This window comes from Chiloscyllium plagiosum, unplaced genomic scaffold (assembly GCF_037043375.1).
Source record: "Chiloscyllium plagiosum isolate Xiang-an unplaced genomic scaffold, Cpla_swu_hap1 HiC_scaffold_13, whole genome shotgun sequence".
NCBI classification, from domain to species: domain Eukaryota; kingdom Metazoa; phylum Chordata; class Chondrichthyes; order Orectolobiformes; family Hemiscylliidae; genus Chiloscyllium; species Chiloscyllium plagiosum.
In genome coordinates this window covers 43,970,320-43,986,317 of record NW_028270151.1, presented here as the reverse complement: position 1 = coordinate 43,986,317, position 15,998 = coordinate 43,970,320, and the positions used below count along the sequence as shown (strand labels likewise).

The following is a 15,998-nucleotide window of genomic DNA, read 5'->3' as shown; positions in this document are numbered from 1 at the left end:
GGAGTAAAAGCAGGAAAGTGGAGTTGAGGATTTGCAAATCAGTCCTGATATCATTGAATGACTCAGCAGACTCAAGGGGCTGAATGGCTCACTTCTGCTCCTACATCTAAAGTGGAATGCATTTTTGTCGGACACTGATCCCTAAACCTTTTTAATAATAACAAATCTTTTTGGAAATGTTAAACAACTTGCATTTTAAATTATCGTCTCAACTTCTCCGGATTTGAAATGCTACTTACTTATATCACTTTAACTGAAATGAAAATATTATTCTCTTCTCAAGATTCAAATGGTTTTGAAAAACAAGCCTTCAAGCTCACAGTACCTAGCTGGCAGAATGTTGTGGTATTGTCATCACTTGCTTACAAATACAAGGGAACATTCAAATATCTATATATAAGTATTTGATTCAATATAGATGACCCATGGTACAAAAACAATTCATAAAAATTAAAATGGACTAAAATTTCACAGGGAAAACATGCCTGAGTATGGAATAGATTAAGGAAGACTCTAGTTCAAGTTAATTAAAATTTGAAATATATGTTTTTAACTTTTCTTTGATTGATTTATCAAAGTTGGATTTAAATAAAATATTAATTTTACAACAGAAAACCACAGCCGTTATTTTTAACAATGTACTGACTTTGCATGATTGCTTTATTGCACACAATTCATCAGATAGAAATAAAATCAATTCTTTTTCTCTCCTTTCTCATGCATTTGAAACAGCAAATACATTCTGATTTCAATTCTAAATGGCATTGCTGATGTAGAACAGCTACCAGTACAGCCAAATAGATTAGTTATATTTATAGCTGGTTATACATCTATTAAGGTTATCACAGTAAATGTGGAGTATTCAGGTACATGTTGAGTAGATGTGAGTAATAGTTTTTAAATATTTTACTAACTGCATTAGCTCTTTTAGTTCTACTTCAAGTTTCTTCTTCATGCATGGATGTTGACATTTGAAGGCAATATGATGAAAAGAAGGATGTTGGGAGTATAGCACAACAAATCCTGATTGTATATATTATCGTCCTTATCAAATATCTGCACATATGAACTTTTCAAAAGGCTAAGTGCGCAGCAGTCAGGATGCAGCCACTTGATAATTCCTTATCCTTCAGCTCTGAGGATGCTGAGGCAATTTCTAGCATTTACTATTGCTTTGGCTTAAATCTACTAAAAATATAGATTTAGATTTAGACTTTACAGTCATGTGTACTGAAGTACAAAAGTACAGTAGTACAGTGAAAACTTTTTAATGTCGTCATATATGGTGCCATCTTCGGTACAAGTACCTAGGTACAAAAACTTAAGAATAAAGTAGAAATAAATAAGGAACCAAGTTACAAGTTAAACATTACAGTCACTCTTAATATAGCATTAAAAAAAGTTAAAAGTTAAACATTACAGTCTTTATAATATTGTGAACTGGGAATATCCTGGGCTGTTTGCTTCCTCAATACAGGACACAGTGAGCCAGCTAACAGATATTTTCATCCTAAAAGCATCATTTTGTTCTGTTTAGGTTTTTTAAAACTTTTATCCTTCTTTTATATCGTTGCTTCATCTGGGAGAAAAATCTGTAATTGACTTGAAAAATAATATTTCGGGAGAATTTCTCTTGTCTCACGCAGCACAATGTACAGAACAGATAGCATCTGTGCTTTCAAATTTAGAAGTACGATCTCTATAATTTATCCTCTAACTCAGAACACTCATAAGCTTTAACAGCTTTAGAATCAAACAAAATATCCAAGTTTCCACAACAACCATTAAGAGGATTGCATGTATTTTTAATAAGAATATTCCACAATACAGTTGCTGAAAACATATGATTGCAAATGTTATCTCCGAATTATATCAAAGTTAAACATAACAGTCTCAAAGGAGACAATAATGTATTTACCTGTTCACTTTCCTCTCCTGGATTAAGCAAAGCATGGTGACCATTCAGAATATTTTCTTCCATTAGAAGTAACTGCAGTTGTTCTTCATGCACGTACTTGCTGAGCACTGTGTGAAACGAATTCCAATAAGCACTTGCATACCTGAAAGCATTGTAATGAATTTATGGAAGGAGCTACTTCCTATCCACGCCTCCTTAGTTTGCATATGCCTTTTAATTTATGCATGAACATTTGAGCTGAATTTTGGAATAGTTCCAGCCAGAATAGCATTTGCTTAATCTTTCTAGCTTTTGAAAAGCAATATTTTGGTGACAACATGTTGAGAAAATTCAGTGATATGAGTGCCATTGTATATAATGGACGCATGAGAGGTTCATCAGGTTTCAGCTGTACACCTGAAACAACAACTATTCATATTCAAAACTTTGGATTTCACTCTACTATTTGTTTCAAGCACTTTTTAAAGCCTAATTTAATCATTTAAAATTTGCTTGCAGATGTGGTTATCCGACAAAACGATCATCTGATGAAGATGGGACAAATGATGAAATCCACACAACTGTCAGCAAGATATATTTTCAAAGACTTGCTCTCCTAACATGGTTTCTGTTGTGACAAATTCACTTCCCCCAGTTCTTCTTAATAGTGTTAGTCTAAATTACGTGTATGAAATGGGGAAGGATACCCTTTTTGGCAGAAGGAAGATCTTCTCATAAACCATAGAGTTAGTGCATTGTACTTAATAGACGGTTTAATTACTTCTAACTTACATGACAGTCTCTTGTAAGATTTTAGGCTTGTCCAAAGAGTGAGTACACATTACTGTTAACTACATAGTCTCAGCACAAAACTGAAACTGAATTTGAACACAGGGCAGCGACACATCAGGAATGATTCTTTGTATCCTTGTGGGCAAAGTTTATCTCTTCATGTCAGTTAATCTTTTTAGGTATTTTCCCTTTCTGAGGAAGGGTCACTTGATCTAAAACCTTAACTCTGATTTGTCTCCACAGATCCTGACAGACCTGCTGAGCTTTTCCAGAAATTTCTATTTTTGTCTCTTTTAGGTACGAACTGCTTTATACACCAAAAGATACTGGATAAAAGGTTAATCCATCTTTCCCTGATCCACAGAAGGTGCCTGACAGCTGAGTGCTTGCATAGTCTTCAACATTTATGTCATAATCAAGTTTACTTGTTCTTCAAGTAAAAGCATGTGCAAATATCATGGTTATGGAATGATGATGAAGTTCAATTAAAGAAAGATAAATACCAACAGAGATTTAGTGCAAATGACCATACTATAAGTTCAACATGCTAGAATGGTGGATAACATTGTTCATTATTTTATCCATTGGTGGCCACTGATTATTTCAGGAAAGCAGGTCAGATCAGGTTTAGCATTTCAAAATGTATTGATTACATACTTAACATTGACCCTTATATAAAATCAAAATGTGTTTCATGGAAAAGTAGAACAAAAGATAGGAAATGCTTGAAATATTCAACAAGTCATGCAGCACCTTTGGAGAGAAACAGTTAATATTTTAAGTTGATGACCTTTTCCCAGAACTGGACCTTTGGCAGAATTAGGTATGATAGCTTAATTTTAAAATTTCTTGACAATATCATCTATTCCTTCTGAGATTTATGGTAATCCACTCACAATCTGTTGACTGAGTGTTCCCGTCATTGTCAATGTTTTGCTGAAGACACCCTGCTGAATGCTGTGAAATACTGCTCCACAATTGAGTAATAGCTGATACTCTGCTTATGTTAATTACCCGTAACAATAACTATTTTGGCTTTTTACTAAGGTAGTTGAAAATAAGCAAAATTTTATGAATAGAACTAAAACATTCACAGCCAATTTTGGAACATTGACACAAATGTCCTGCCCCAAGGTTGTTCAATTGCTTAGACATTGGTCATTCACACTGAAATATGAGTTTTGACATTTCTTTGAAACATTTTTGTTGGCTGTGCTCTGAAAACGAAGATATAAAATCGATCCTTTAGTAACCCAGACTGCAAAAGACACTTAGAGATGTAGATTCTATCAAGGAACCCTGATCAGTTTTGTGGTGGAGGCCCAGTAGTATCATGTATCTTTCAGATACTTATCTGGCTGCAGTTCACTCTTCTCTGCAATTAACGTGCCCAGTGGTGAGTGCTCCTGTCAATTACAGGCTAACATCTTAGGCCACCAATTCTAATGGATATGGTGACAGTTGTCAGTGATGCACCTACCAGTGACTCTAGATCATCTGGGATCCCAAACAAAATATCAGGGAGGGGTGGGATTGGAATTGCGGGTTGTGAGTCACAGCAGAGGAGGAGAAGGGAATCAGAGTCAAGGCAAAGGATAGTTTTTAGCAGCTATCCCACTCCATGGGATATCATAGCAATTACACAAACATGGCTCAGGGATGGACAGGACTGGTAGCTTAAAGTTCCAGGACACAAATGCTACAGGAAGGCAAGAGAGGAGGGAGAGTGGCATTTTTGATAAGCATTACAGCTGTACTGAGGGAGGATATTCCTGGAAATGGATGGAACTGAGAAATAAGAAAGGGATGATCCCTTTATTGGGATTGTATTATAGATCCCCTAATAGTCAGAGGGAAATTGAGAAACAAACTTGAATGGAGATCGCAGCTATCTGTAAGAATAATAGGGTGGTGATGGGAGGGGATTTTAACTTTCCAAATGTACACTGGGATTGCCATAGTGTTAAGGGTTTAGATGGAGAGGAATTCGTTAAGTGTGTACAATAAAATTTTCTGATTCAGTATGTGGATGTACCTACTAGAGGAGGTGCAAAACTTGACCTACTCTTGGGAAATGAGGCAGGGCAGGTGACGAGATGTGTCAGTGGGGGAGCACTTTGGGGCCAGAGTCCATAATTCTATTAGATTTAAAGTAGTGATGGAAAAGGATAGACCAGATCGAAAAGTTGAAGTTCTAAATTGGACAAAGGCCAATTTTGAGAGTATTAGGCCAAAACTTTCAAAAGCTGATTGGGGGCAGATGTTCACAGGTAAAGGGACAGCTGGAAAATGGGAAGCCTTCAGAAACGAGATAACGAGAATCCAGAGACAGTATATTCCTGTTAGGGTGAAAGGAAAGGCTGGTAGGTATAGGGAATGCTGGATGACTAAAGAAATTGAAGGTTTTGTTAAGAAAAAGACAGAAGCATATGTAAGGTATAAACAGGATAGATCGAGTGAATTCTTAGATTAGATTACATTACAGTGTGGAAACAGGCCCTTCGGCCCAACAAGTCCACACCAACCCGCCACCCACCCATACCCCTACATTTACCCCTTACCTAACACTACGGGCAATTTAGCATGGCTAATTCACCTAACTTGCACATCTTTGGACTGTGGGAGGAAACCGGAGCACCCGGAGGAAACCCACGCAGACACGGGGAGAACGTAGAAGAGTATAAAGGCAGTAGGAGTATACTTAAGAGGGAAATCAGGAGGGAGAAAGGAGACATGAAGTAGCTTTGGCAAATAGAATTAAGGAGAATCGAAAGGGTTTTACAAATTCATTAAGGACAAAAAGGTAACTAGGGAGAGAATAGGACGCCTCAAAGATCAGCAAGGCAGCCTTTTTGTGGAGCCACAGAAAATGGGGGAGATACTAAATGAGTATTTTGCATCAGTATTTACTGTGGAAAAGGATATGGATATAGACTGTAGAGAAATAGATGGTGACACCTTGCAAAATGTCCATATTACAGAGAAAGAAGTGCTGGATGTCTTGAAACGAATAAAGGTGGATCAATCCTCAGGACCTGATCAGGTGTACCTGAGAACTCTGTGGGAAGCTAGAGAAGTGATTGCTGGGCCTCTTGCTGAGATATTTGTATCATCGATAGTCACAGGTGAGGTGCCAGAAGACTGGAGGTTGGCTAACGTGGTGCCACTCTTTCAGAAGGGTAGTAAGGACAAGCCAGAGAACTATAGACCAGTGAACCTGATGTTGGTGGTGGGCAAGTTGTTAGAGGGAATCCTGAGGGACAGGATGTACATGTATTTGGAAATGCAAGGACTGATTAGGGATTGTCAACATGGCTTTGTGCATGCAAAATCATGACTCACAAACTTGATTGAGTTTTTTGAGGAAGTAACAAAGAGGATGGATGAGGACAGAGTGGTGTATGTGATCTGTATGGACTTCAGTAAGGCGATCGACAAGGTTACCCATGGGAGACTGATTAGCAAGGTTAGAACTAGCCATGTGGATACACAACAGGCTCAAAGGTAGAAGACAGAGTGTGGTGGTGGAGGGTTGTTTTTCAGACTGGAGGCCTGTGGCCAATGGAGTGCCACAAGATTCGATGCTGGGTCCACAACTTTTTGTCATTTATGTAAATCATTTGGATGTGAGTATAAGAGGCACAGTTAGTAAGTTTGCAGATGACACCAAAATTGGAGGTGTATTGGACAGCGAAGAAGGTTACCTCAGATTACAACAGGATCTTGATCAGATGGACCACTGGGCTGAGAAGTGGCAGATGGAGTTTAATTTAGATAAATGCGAGGTGCTGCATTTTGGGAAAGCAAATCTTAGCAGGACTTATACACTTAATGGTAAGGTCCTAAGGAGTGTTGTTGAACAAAGAGAACTTGGAGTGCAGGTTCATAGCTCCTTGAAAGTGGAGCTATGAACCTAGCAGGTAGATAGGATAGTGAAGAAGGCGTTTCGTATGCTTTCCTTTATTGGTCAGAGTATTGAGTACAGGAGTTGCGAGGTCATGTTGTGGCTGTACAGGACATTGGTTAGGCCACTGTTGGAAAATTGCATGCAATTCTGGTCTCCTTCCTATCGGAAAGATGTTGTGAAATTTGAAAGGGTTCAGAAAAGATTTACAAGGATGTTGCCAGGGTTGGAGGATTTGAGCTATAGGGAGAGGCTGAATAGGCTGGGGCTGTTTTCCCTGGAGCGTAGGAGGCTGAGGGGTGACCTTATAGAGGTTTACAAAATTATGTGGGGCATGGATAGGATAAATAGACAAAGTCTTTTCCCGGGGGTCGGAGAATCTAGAACTAGAGGGCATAGGTTTAGGGTGAGAGGGGAACGATATAAAAGGGACCTAAAGGGCAAAATTTTCACGCAGAGGGTGGTACATGTATGGAATGAGCTGCCAGAGGAAGTAGTGAGGCTGGTACAATTGCAACATTTAAAAGGCATCTGGATGGGTATATGAATAAGGAGGGTTTGGAGGGATATGGTGCTGGCAAGTGGGACTAGATTGGGTTGGGATATCTGGTCGGCATGGATGGGTTAGACCGAATGGTCTGTTTCCATGCTGTACATCTCTATGACTCTATGATGCTGGTTCTCTTAATCTGGTAGAGTGCCCGAAAGCAAGGGATGCCCCAGTCCCCAAAAGGAGGTCTAGATGCTCTTCCAAGGGTATGGGAAAGCCATAATTAGTCACTGAACCATCATTACATTGTAATGGCCTCTGAGATAATGGGTGTCAGTGGCTCCACAAATGACATGCTGTTGTATAATCTCGTACCACCCTAGTCACAAGAGTTTTTGCCACGACCAGGAGATTGCTGTTGGGCCTCTGCCATAATTAAATGGAGTTGGTCTCCATTTCTCCTGCCACCAGCTACTAAGTGTGTGTAAGTGATACGTGTGTTTATTAACATGTCTGCAATGACTCAAAGGTGACATTATTATGGCAGATGAGTGGGACTTGGAATTTTGTGTGAATAAGGGATACACATTTCCTCCAAAATCTTTGCAAAACAACTTTCAAAGTAATTTTCTTGGAAACTGTGATGTGTTTTATTTTAATTTATTCTTGAAAGTTAAGTAGAGATTATTTTCTGAATTTGTGATGTCACAGTGAGTCTTGTCCACTTGCTACATATAGAGGGAAATTGTGGCAACTTTTTATGGGGAAACAACTCTTTGATATTACTGTTCAGCTGCTCAGAATATGACATTTTTCAGGGAAGGCCAAGTAATGTAAACAACTTTAAAATATCAAACTAACTGCCTCATTTCTTTATTGGATATCATTGTAACAACACTTGGTGTTGCAAAAACGTGGACACCGTGGATATTGGGCATTAATGTTTAAGATAACATTTCTTGGTAAGTAATTGCAGACACAATAATAGAATAGACATTCTTTTCATTCACTTCTGCTTTGGTGCTGTCATTACAGGTTTTTGAGGCTATCAGGTTTTCCTGGGTTTGAGAAATCTGCGACAGATAAAAAGCTTTTCTATTTGGTGTTCTGCTCTTCTTCTGGAAACAATTTCCCTGCAGGTCAAACGTAGCTTCGTCACTTACTGGATGTGAAAATGAACTGGCCTTCCAGCCAAATGTCTACATGCGTTAAAACATTCAGCTGAATTTTCACATTTTTGATAAAAGGGTTTTGTGATTGTTATGTTGTTTGACATGGCCTTCCCTTTGCCTCATCATGGGTAAAAATAGATCATCCCCTGAATGGATATCTCCACAGCACTGCAACTGACCTATGTCTAACACCTGGACTGCTTACATTTGACCTGGTGGTCTGCAAGGATATTGAACTCTGGACTCCAGTAGGACCAAGTGCCTGGAAAACCCTCTGGAATGGAATAAGACAAATCCCTTGACTGACTGTAGCCCCTTTCACCTCACTAAATACTGTTCCCCTTTGACTTTCACACATGGTCATTTGCTTGAAGAGCATGCCATGTAAATTGCCAGATACGCTGCAATTGTGACATGATGCTGTAAAGTGACATGTCTGAATGATTGATTGTTCAATGATCTCCACCATCACAACCTACCTGCTTCTCCCTCTATGATGAGCAGCTTGTTGCTGAGCACTAAAGACTCTCTGCATGGAAAATAATGCAAGATACACATTGTCCAGCAAACTGTAAGTCTAAACTAAAGTCAGTGAGTGTGCATTAAAAAAGTGTGTCTATTAAAAAAGCAATGTGCTGTATATAGATGCAGGGCAATCTTTGAGTAAGTATAAATGAGTGAGTGTTAAGAAAGCAAGCTAAGAGGCATAAGTTTCATCCTTCCAGATTTATGTGCTTGTTTGTCCCTGAAAGCAAAGCGACTTGTTGGGAATTGCAAGATATGGGTATCCCGGAGTTCCAAACTAAAACATTCAAGGGCTAACCTTATTATGGTATATGAGTTGCTCTGAAAGCAAACATGATAATCTGGTAAAGTTAATACCAACTCATGTATATGAAAGATCATGGAAGGCAACAGAAGATTTGGAAGTGGCATAGTGGAGCTTTAATGCATGGAAATAAGGTACTTGCTGCTCAATGATGAGATTCTAATATCATTTAAGGCTTGCGGGGGAAATCAAGAAAATATTTTTCCATTTTTTCATTCTCATCATTACTTGTGCCACATTAAGTGAGGGGAATTCTGCACACAGTGGCAATGACAGCTATCCCTGCTGTTAGGTTACAATAGATGGCATAACTTGGTCATTTAATTTGCATGAAGTAGATGTACTGAATACTGATTTTATTTGATATGTTAAGGTAGGATTGTACATAAAATGTATGTACAATTGTTCCAGTAATTAATGCATATTTAGTGCCTAAAGTATTTATGAATCTGCAAATAATGTTCTGCAAAGGAATTGAGTGATTTAAACACAATATTTAGTATTTAAAATCTGAATCAGTACCGAACAGAATCCAATGGGGATGATAAGCAAGTGGAATTTGTTGTGAGTCAGGACAGAGACAGTAGGATTTTGGATACCTTGAAGTTTAAAGGATGGTATTTGATCGGCTGGCCAAAGAAACATTGGAATAGTTAAGACTGGAGTTAAAGAGAACCAACACCCTGAGTTAGGAAAGGATATCAGCCAAAGCTCTGGCTGCTGAGCTCTGCATGTCAGGTTTCGTGCTGTCAAAAAGGTAAATTACAAGGGTCAGGAGCTAATATTAGGTGTTTCTGAAAGAGAACTTTTTATAATTGAATTTCTCCAAATGCCACAATTGACCTGGATTGGAGTAAAGTAGTAATGGTGAATGATGCACTGAGATTAGAAAGTCAAGAAGCTGGAGAGTTGCAAGAGTAGTGATAATTCCCAGAAAATCATGTTTTTGGAGAGCTTCAGAAATTATAGTAGAATGTTGCATCATTAAAAAGAAGCTGGAAGTTGAGTCTAAATGAATCCACAATGAAAATGCACTACACTCTTCTACAACCTTTACCCTATCAACCAGACACTTGATTGGTTCCAAAAACAGGAGATAAAAGTCTTGATTGTAAACATATCTAATAACACAAATGAATTCAAATTTTAATTCTCGTTCGTTCACCTTCCTTATGTCAGTTAGGTGACCATAATGGTGGCCCATGAGATAATCTTCAGGTTTGGGATTGAAAACATTCTATGAAGATTTAGTAAACATTTTGGTTTTCATTGGGAGGTTAATATCAATGAATGACAAACATGCATTTGATTTGGACTTGGAGTAAGACCAATATTTACAGAAATAACAAGGCCACAGCTGATGATAACAACCCCAAACAAAAACTTCATACACTCTTTCATCTGTGACTAAACTGAAATAGTAATGTACAGTGTGTGCCCAAGTACTGTTTGTCCCTCAATTTCTCTGTTAAAATGTCAGAAATAATACAGGGTTGACTGCATAGATAACATGACTCAGGACAATGAATAATAGATTTTCAAAGACTTGGAGAAAATGCGGTACAAGATTACCTGATAAATTAAAGATAATTTTGATTCCTGACCTGTCTTGAGCTGGCTGACCTTAGAAGGGGCATGGTTTGGGGACTATATCTGACATCAATATTTCTGCGCTGAGAAGCAAATAATAATAATAAAAAACCCAGCGTCTGTTTCTGATTTTGATCCAGTTATTATTAGAAGATATTTTTTAGATACTTACTATCAGTGCTCACATAAGTGACTATATCACTCCTCTGCTGTTACTGATGTAACGTGGAAAACTGTGGATGAAAACATTGTTCTGTAATGAACAAAACATTGCATCTTTGTAACTATACTGTGATTATCACAAGGTAAATTGCTTTGAATTTGAACACTGTTGTAGCTGATCCTCTGTTCCAGAGATTTAATTTTCAGGCACTTGATGCAAACATTCTGTAAATAGAAACCATAAGCTTTGAATGCAGAATACCAGACTACACTGTTCTATACTCTTGAGGCTGGTCCACTTAGCTAGAATGTGTTTACTCTGGGTTTGCTGCACCTCTGGCTCAACCTTCTCTAATGGTAATTAGAATCTAGCTCTCAAGAGTTCCAATAAGCTCTTTTATACATACTAATTTATAGAATATTGATTTTACGGCTCTCCAGTGCATGTCCTATATAATCTTTTGTAGTACAATTCTTCCATACCTCCCTTCCCAGACTCAACAGCAGTTAACTGATGATGTCAAAGTTACATCATCATTAGCAGAACTATTCATTTGCATTACACTACATAAATTAAGCTCCTGTCAATGTAATTCCTTGGTGTTTAACTAAGATAATTATAACTTTGACTCTCACTCGCAAAATATTCTTACACTTCACCATAGAAAAACTAAATGTACAATAAAATCTCAATTCCAACTGTCTTTCACAACTAAGGGGAGGCAATAACCTAATGGTATTATCATTAGTCTTTTAATCCAGAGACTCTGAGGATCTGGATTTGAATCCTATCGTGAGGGTGGTTTTTGTAATTCCATTTTTTTTTAAATCTGGAATTAAGAATCGACTGATGACTATGAAACCATTGTTGATTGTCATAAAAACTCATCTGGCTTGCTAAGTCAAGAAGGAAATTTGCCATCCTCACCTGGTCTGGCCAACATGTAACTCCACAGCCACAGCAATATGGTTGACTTTCAATTAGGGATGGGCAATGAATGCTGGCCTAGCCAGCGATGACCACATCACATCAATGAATTCTAAAAATACTACTGGAGTTTATGCTGACCTCTCAATTGCCAGACCATTTATTTGTTTCAGACCATGACCCAACCACTCACATTCCTCACTTACCTTGTGTACGACACTACTTGCTGAACCAAACAACCCCACTCCCCCTGCTGGACCTAACCGAACCCGATCCCCCTGTTGCTAGATCCAACCCATCCCGATCCCCCCACCTCTGAATCTGACCCAACAGCTCCACCAATGGGAGACCCTACACCTGACCCTGTTCACCCTGTCTCCTCCCAGACTTAATTTCTCCTAGCCACTCCAACCTATTCTAAACACTGCATCACATCCCTTGCCACATTGTATCCTACCCACTTGGCACACTACCCCATATCCAAGTGCCACACTAACGAGCTAGCAACTCCCCCCACCCCCATTCATCTGGCATCACACTCTTGGCACCCTATCCCATACTCACCTTGCATCCTACCCAGTTAGCTTATTTTCTTATTAGCTGACAACCTATCTAATCAGTACTCTAGCATCCTAACAATTAGAACCCTAACCCTGGTCACTACCTCACCGTCAGTTCACACCCGATCTCTTCTGGCATCCTAACCCTGTTCTTTTCCCAACTGGCACCTGACTCATCTAACATCATTTACACCTGGCACACTACCCCCTACTCATCTGACAGCCTAATATTTAGCATCCTAACATGACACAACCTTACATATATATGGTTTGATAACAGCTGTCCAAGTGGCTGTCAGGTACTTGACGTTTCAGAATCCTGCATCTGTTTGTTGTGCAATGGGGATGCGGTTTGCCTTCCTCTGACAGGTTTGTGTGAAAGAACTGTCAGAATGGAAGTACAGCTCTACATTTTTGAGGGACCCTGAGCAGATTCTTCTTTCTGAAATGTGGAGCTTTTTGCATTAAAAAAAGAGGGCCTGGAGTGGAAATCTGCATGAGAATTGCAGATATTCCAGCCAACTATGTTTCAATCACTGTTTTTTTTGGATTCACATCTAACTTTCCCAATATTTCCTGACACTTCCAATGTTGCTATTTGTTTTGTCAAAAGTATTCTTTCCTGTTGCAATATGATTACACGGTTATAATGGAATTTTGGTTAAGTAGCCCAAACAATAAGGGCTAGAGAGCAAGTCTTATCCTGTCCTCTCCAAAGGTCCACACTTGTAGTTCCCTTATAATTATTGAAAAGTGATAACAGAACACATTGAATACAGTTAAATTCCTAATAACTTTTAGCGTTATTTGCTCTTCAGATTTTAATTTTTGTGTGTACAGTCATAGAGATGTACAGCACAGAAACAGACCCATGGGTCTAACTCATCCATGCCAACCAGATATCCCAACTCAATCTAGTTCTACCTGCCAGCACCGGGCCCATATCCCTCCAAACCCTTCCTATTCATATTCCCATTCAGATACCTTTTACATGTTGCAATTGTACTAGCCTCCACCACATCCTCTGGCAGCTCATTCCATACACGTACCACCCTCTGCGTGAAAAAGTTTCCCCTTAGTTCTCTTTTCTATCTTTTCCCTCCAACCCTAAACCTATGCCCTCTAGTTCTGGACTCCCCTATCCCAGGGAAAAGACTTTGTCTATTTATCCTATCCATGCCCCTCATGATTTTATAAACGTCTATAAGGTCACCCCTCAGCCTCCGATGCTCTAGAGAAAACAGCCCTAGCTTATTCAACCTCTCCCTAAAGCTCAAATCCTCCAACCCTGGCAATATCCTTGTAAATATTTTCTGAACCTTTTCAAGTTTCACAATATCTTTCTGATAGGAAGGAGACCAGAACTGCATGCAATATTCTAAAAGCGGCCTAACCAATGTCCTGTACAGCCACAGCATGACCTCCCAACTCTTATACTCCATACTCTGACCAATAAGGGAAAGCATACCAACTGCCTTCTTCACTATCCTATCTACCTGCAATTCCACTTTCAAGGAACTATGAACCTGCACTCCAAGGTCTCTTTGCTCAGCAACACTCCCTCGGACCTTACCATTAAGTGTATAAATCCTGCTAAGATTTGCTTTCCCAAAATGCAGCACCTCACATTAATCCAAATTAATGTGCCACTTCTCCGCCCATTGGCCCATCTGATCAAGATCCTGTTGTAATTTGAGATAACCTTCTTCGCTGTCCACTACACCTCCAATTTTGGTGTCATCTGCAAACTTACTAACTATACCTCTTATGCTCACATCCAAATCATTTATATAAATAATGAAAAGTAGGGGACACAGCACTGATCCTTGTGGCACTCCACTGATCACAGGCCTCCAGTCCTAAAAACAACAGTTTATCACCACCCTCTGTCTTCTACCTTTCAGTCAGTTCTGTATTCAAATGGCTAGTTCTCCCTGTATTCTGAGAGATCTAACCTGGCTAACCAGTCTCCCATGGGGAACCTTGTTGAACGCCTTACTGAAATCTATCTAGATCAAATATACCACTCTGCCCTCATCAATCCTCTTTGTTATTTCTTCAAAAAACTCAATCAAGTTTGTGAGACATGATTCCCACACACAAAGCCATATTGACTATCCCTAATCAGTCCTTGCCTTTCCAAATACATGTACATCTTGTCCCTCATGATTCCCTCCAACAACTTGCCCACCACCGATGTCAGGCTCACTGGTCTATAGTTCCCTGGCTTGTCCTTACCACCTTTCTTAAACAATGGCACCACGTTAGCCAACCTCTAGTCTTCCGGCACCTCACCTGTGACTATCGATGATACAAATATCTCAGTAAGAGGCTTAGCAATCACTTCCCTCGCTTCCCACAGAGTTCTAAGGTACACCTGATCAGGTTCTGTGGATTTATCCACTTTTATGCATTTCAAGACATCCAGCACTTCCTCCTTTATAATATGGACATTTTTCAAGGTGTCACTATCTATTTCTCTACATTCTATATCTTCCATGTCCTTTCCCACAGTAAATATTGATGCAAAATACTCATTTAGTATCTCTCAGTCATATGACATTTAAACAAACTCTTCGGTCCAACCAGTCCACACCAACTATGTTCCCAAACTAAATTAGTCCTACCTGCATGCACTTAGCCTGGATCTCTCCATATCTTTCCTATTCACGTACATATCCAAATGGCTTTTAAATGTTGTAACTGTTCTTGTGACCACCACTTCCTTTAGCAGTTCATTCTGCACACTAACCACTCTCTGTGTAAAAATGTTGCCTTTGTAAAACTTTATTCTCTCACCCTAAAAATATACCACCAACTTTTAAACTCCCCACCTGAGAGACAAGAACTTCTGCTACTCACCTTATCTATGCCTCTCATGATTTTATAAATCTATGTAAGATCACCCCTCAACCTTCTACACACCAATGAAAAAGATCCCAGCCTATCCAGCCTCTCCCTGTAACTCAAATCCTGCATTCCTGGCAATATCCTAGTAAATCTTTTCTGAACACTCTCCAGTTTAATAATACCCTTCCTATAATAGGGTGACCAGAATTGCACACAGTAGTCCAGGAGAGGCCTCACCAAGTCATGTACAATCTCAACATGACATCCCAAATCTATAAACAAAGGTCTGAGCAATGACAGCAAACATGTAAAATGCTTTCTTAACCATCCTGTTTACCTGTGATGCAAACTTCAAAAAACTATGCACCTGAATCCCTATGTTTCTGTATTCTACAACATTACCCAGGGCCCGACCATTAATTGTATAAGTCCTGTCCTTGTTTGTTTTCCCAAAATGCAATGCCTCACATTTATTCAAACGAAACGCCATCTGCCACTCCTCAGCCTACTAACTCAGTTGATCAAGATCTCGAAATAAAGATCATTCACAAATACAGTAACTTTCATGAATTCAGGACACTCCAAAGCCAATGAAGCAGTGTCATGCTGATGTGTCAACCTAGATTGTCTGCTTCAATCTCTGCAGTGAACAGACCTTGGGTGACGTTCCCAATTCAATATGGTTCCAGATGAGATACTCCAAACAGTTAGCGCCAGGTTGAGGAGAATGAACTGACTCCACTTCTTTATTCATCCACCTACACCCTCATTTAGTTGCATCCAAAGCCAAATGAACTTATGTTTTAAAACAAGCCAAATTAACC

At 39.2% G+C, this 15,998-nt stretch overlaps 1 protein-coding gene across 1 annotated transcript in view; it reads right to left on the bottom strand.

The window, feature by feature from the left end:
* Positions 1-12,335, bottom strand: part of LOC122556378 (putative cation-transporting ATPase 13A4) — a 103,079-nt gene extending 90,744 nt beyond the window's left edge. Inside the window, exons 1-2 of the mRNA XM_087993959.1 lie at positions 12,329-12,335; positions 1,919-2,025 (exon numbers count right to left, since the gene is read on the bottom strand). Of these exons, the coding sequence (XP_087850085.1) occupies positions 1,919-2,025; positions 12,329-12,335 (114 nt within the window). The remainder of the gene's footprint in view (positions 1-1,918; positions 2,026-12,328) is intronic.
* Between the last annotated feature and the right edge of the window lie 3,663 nt (positions 12,336-15,998).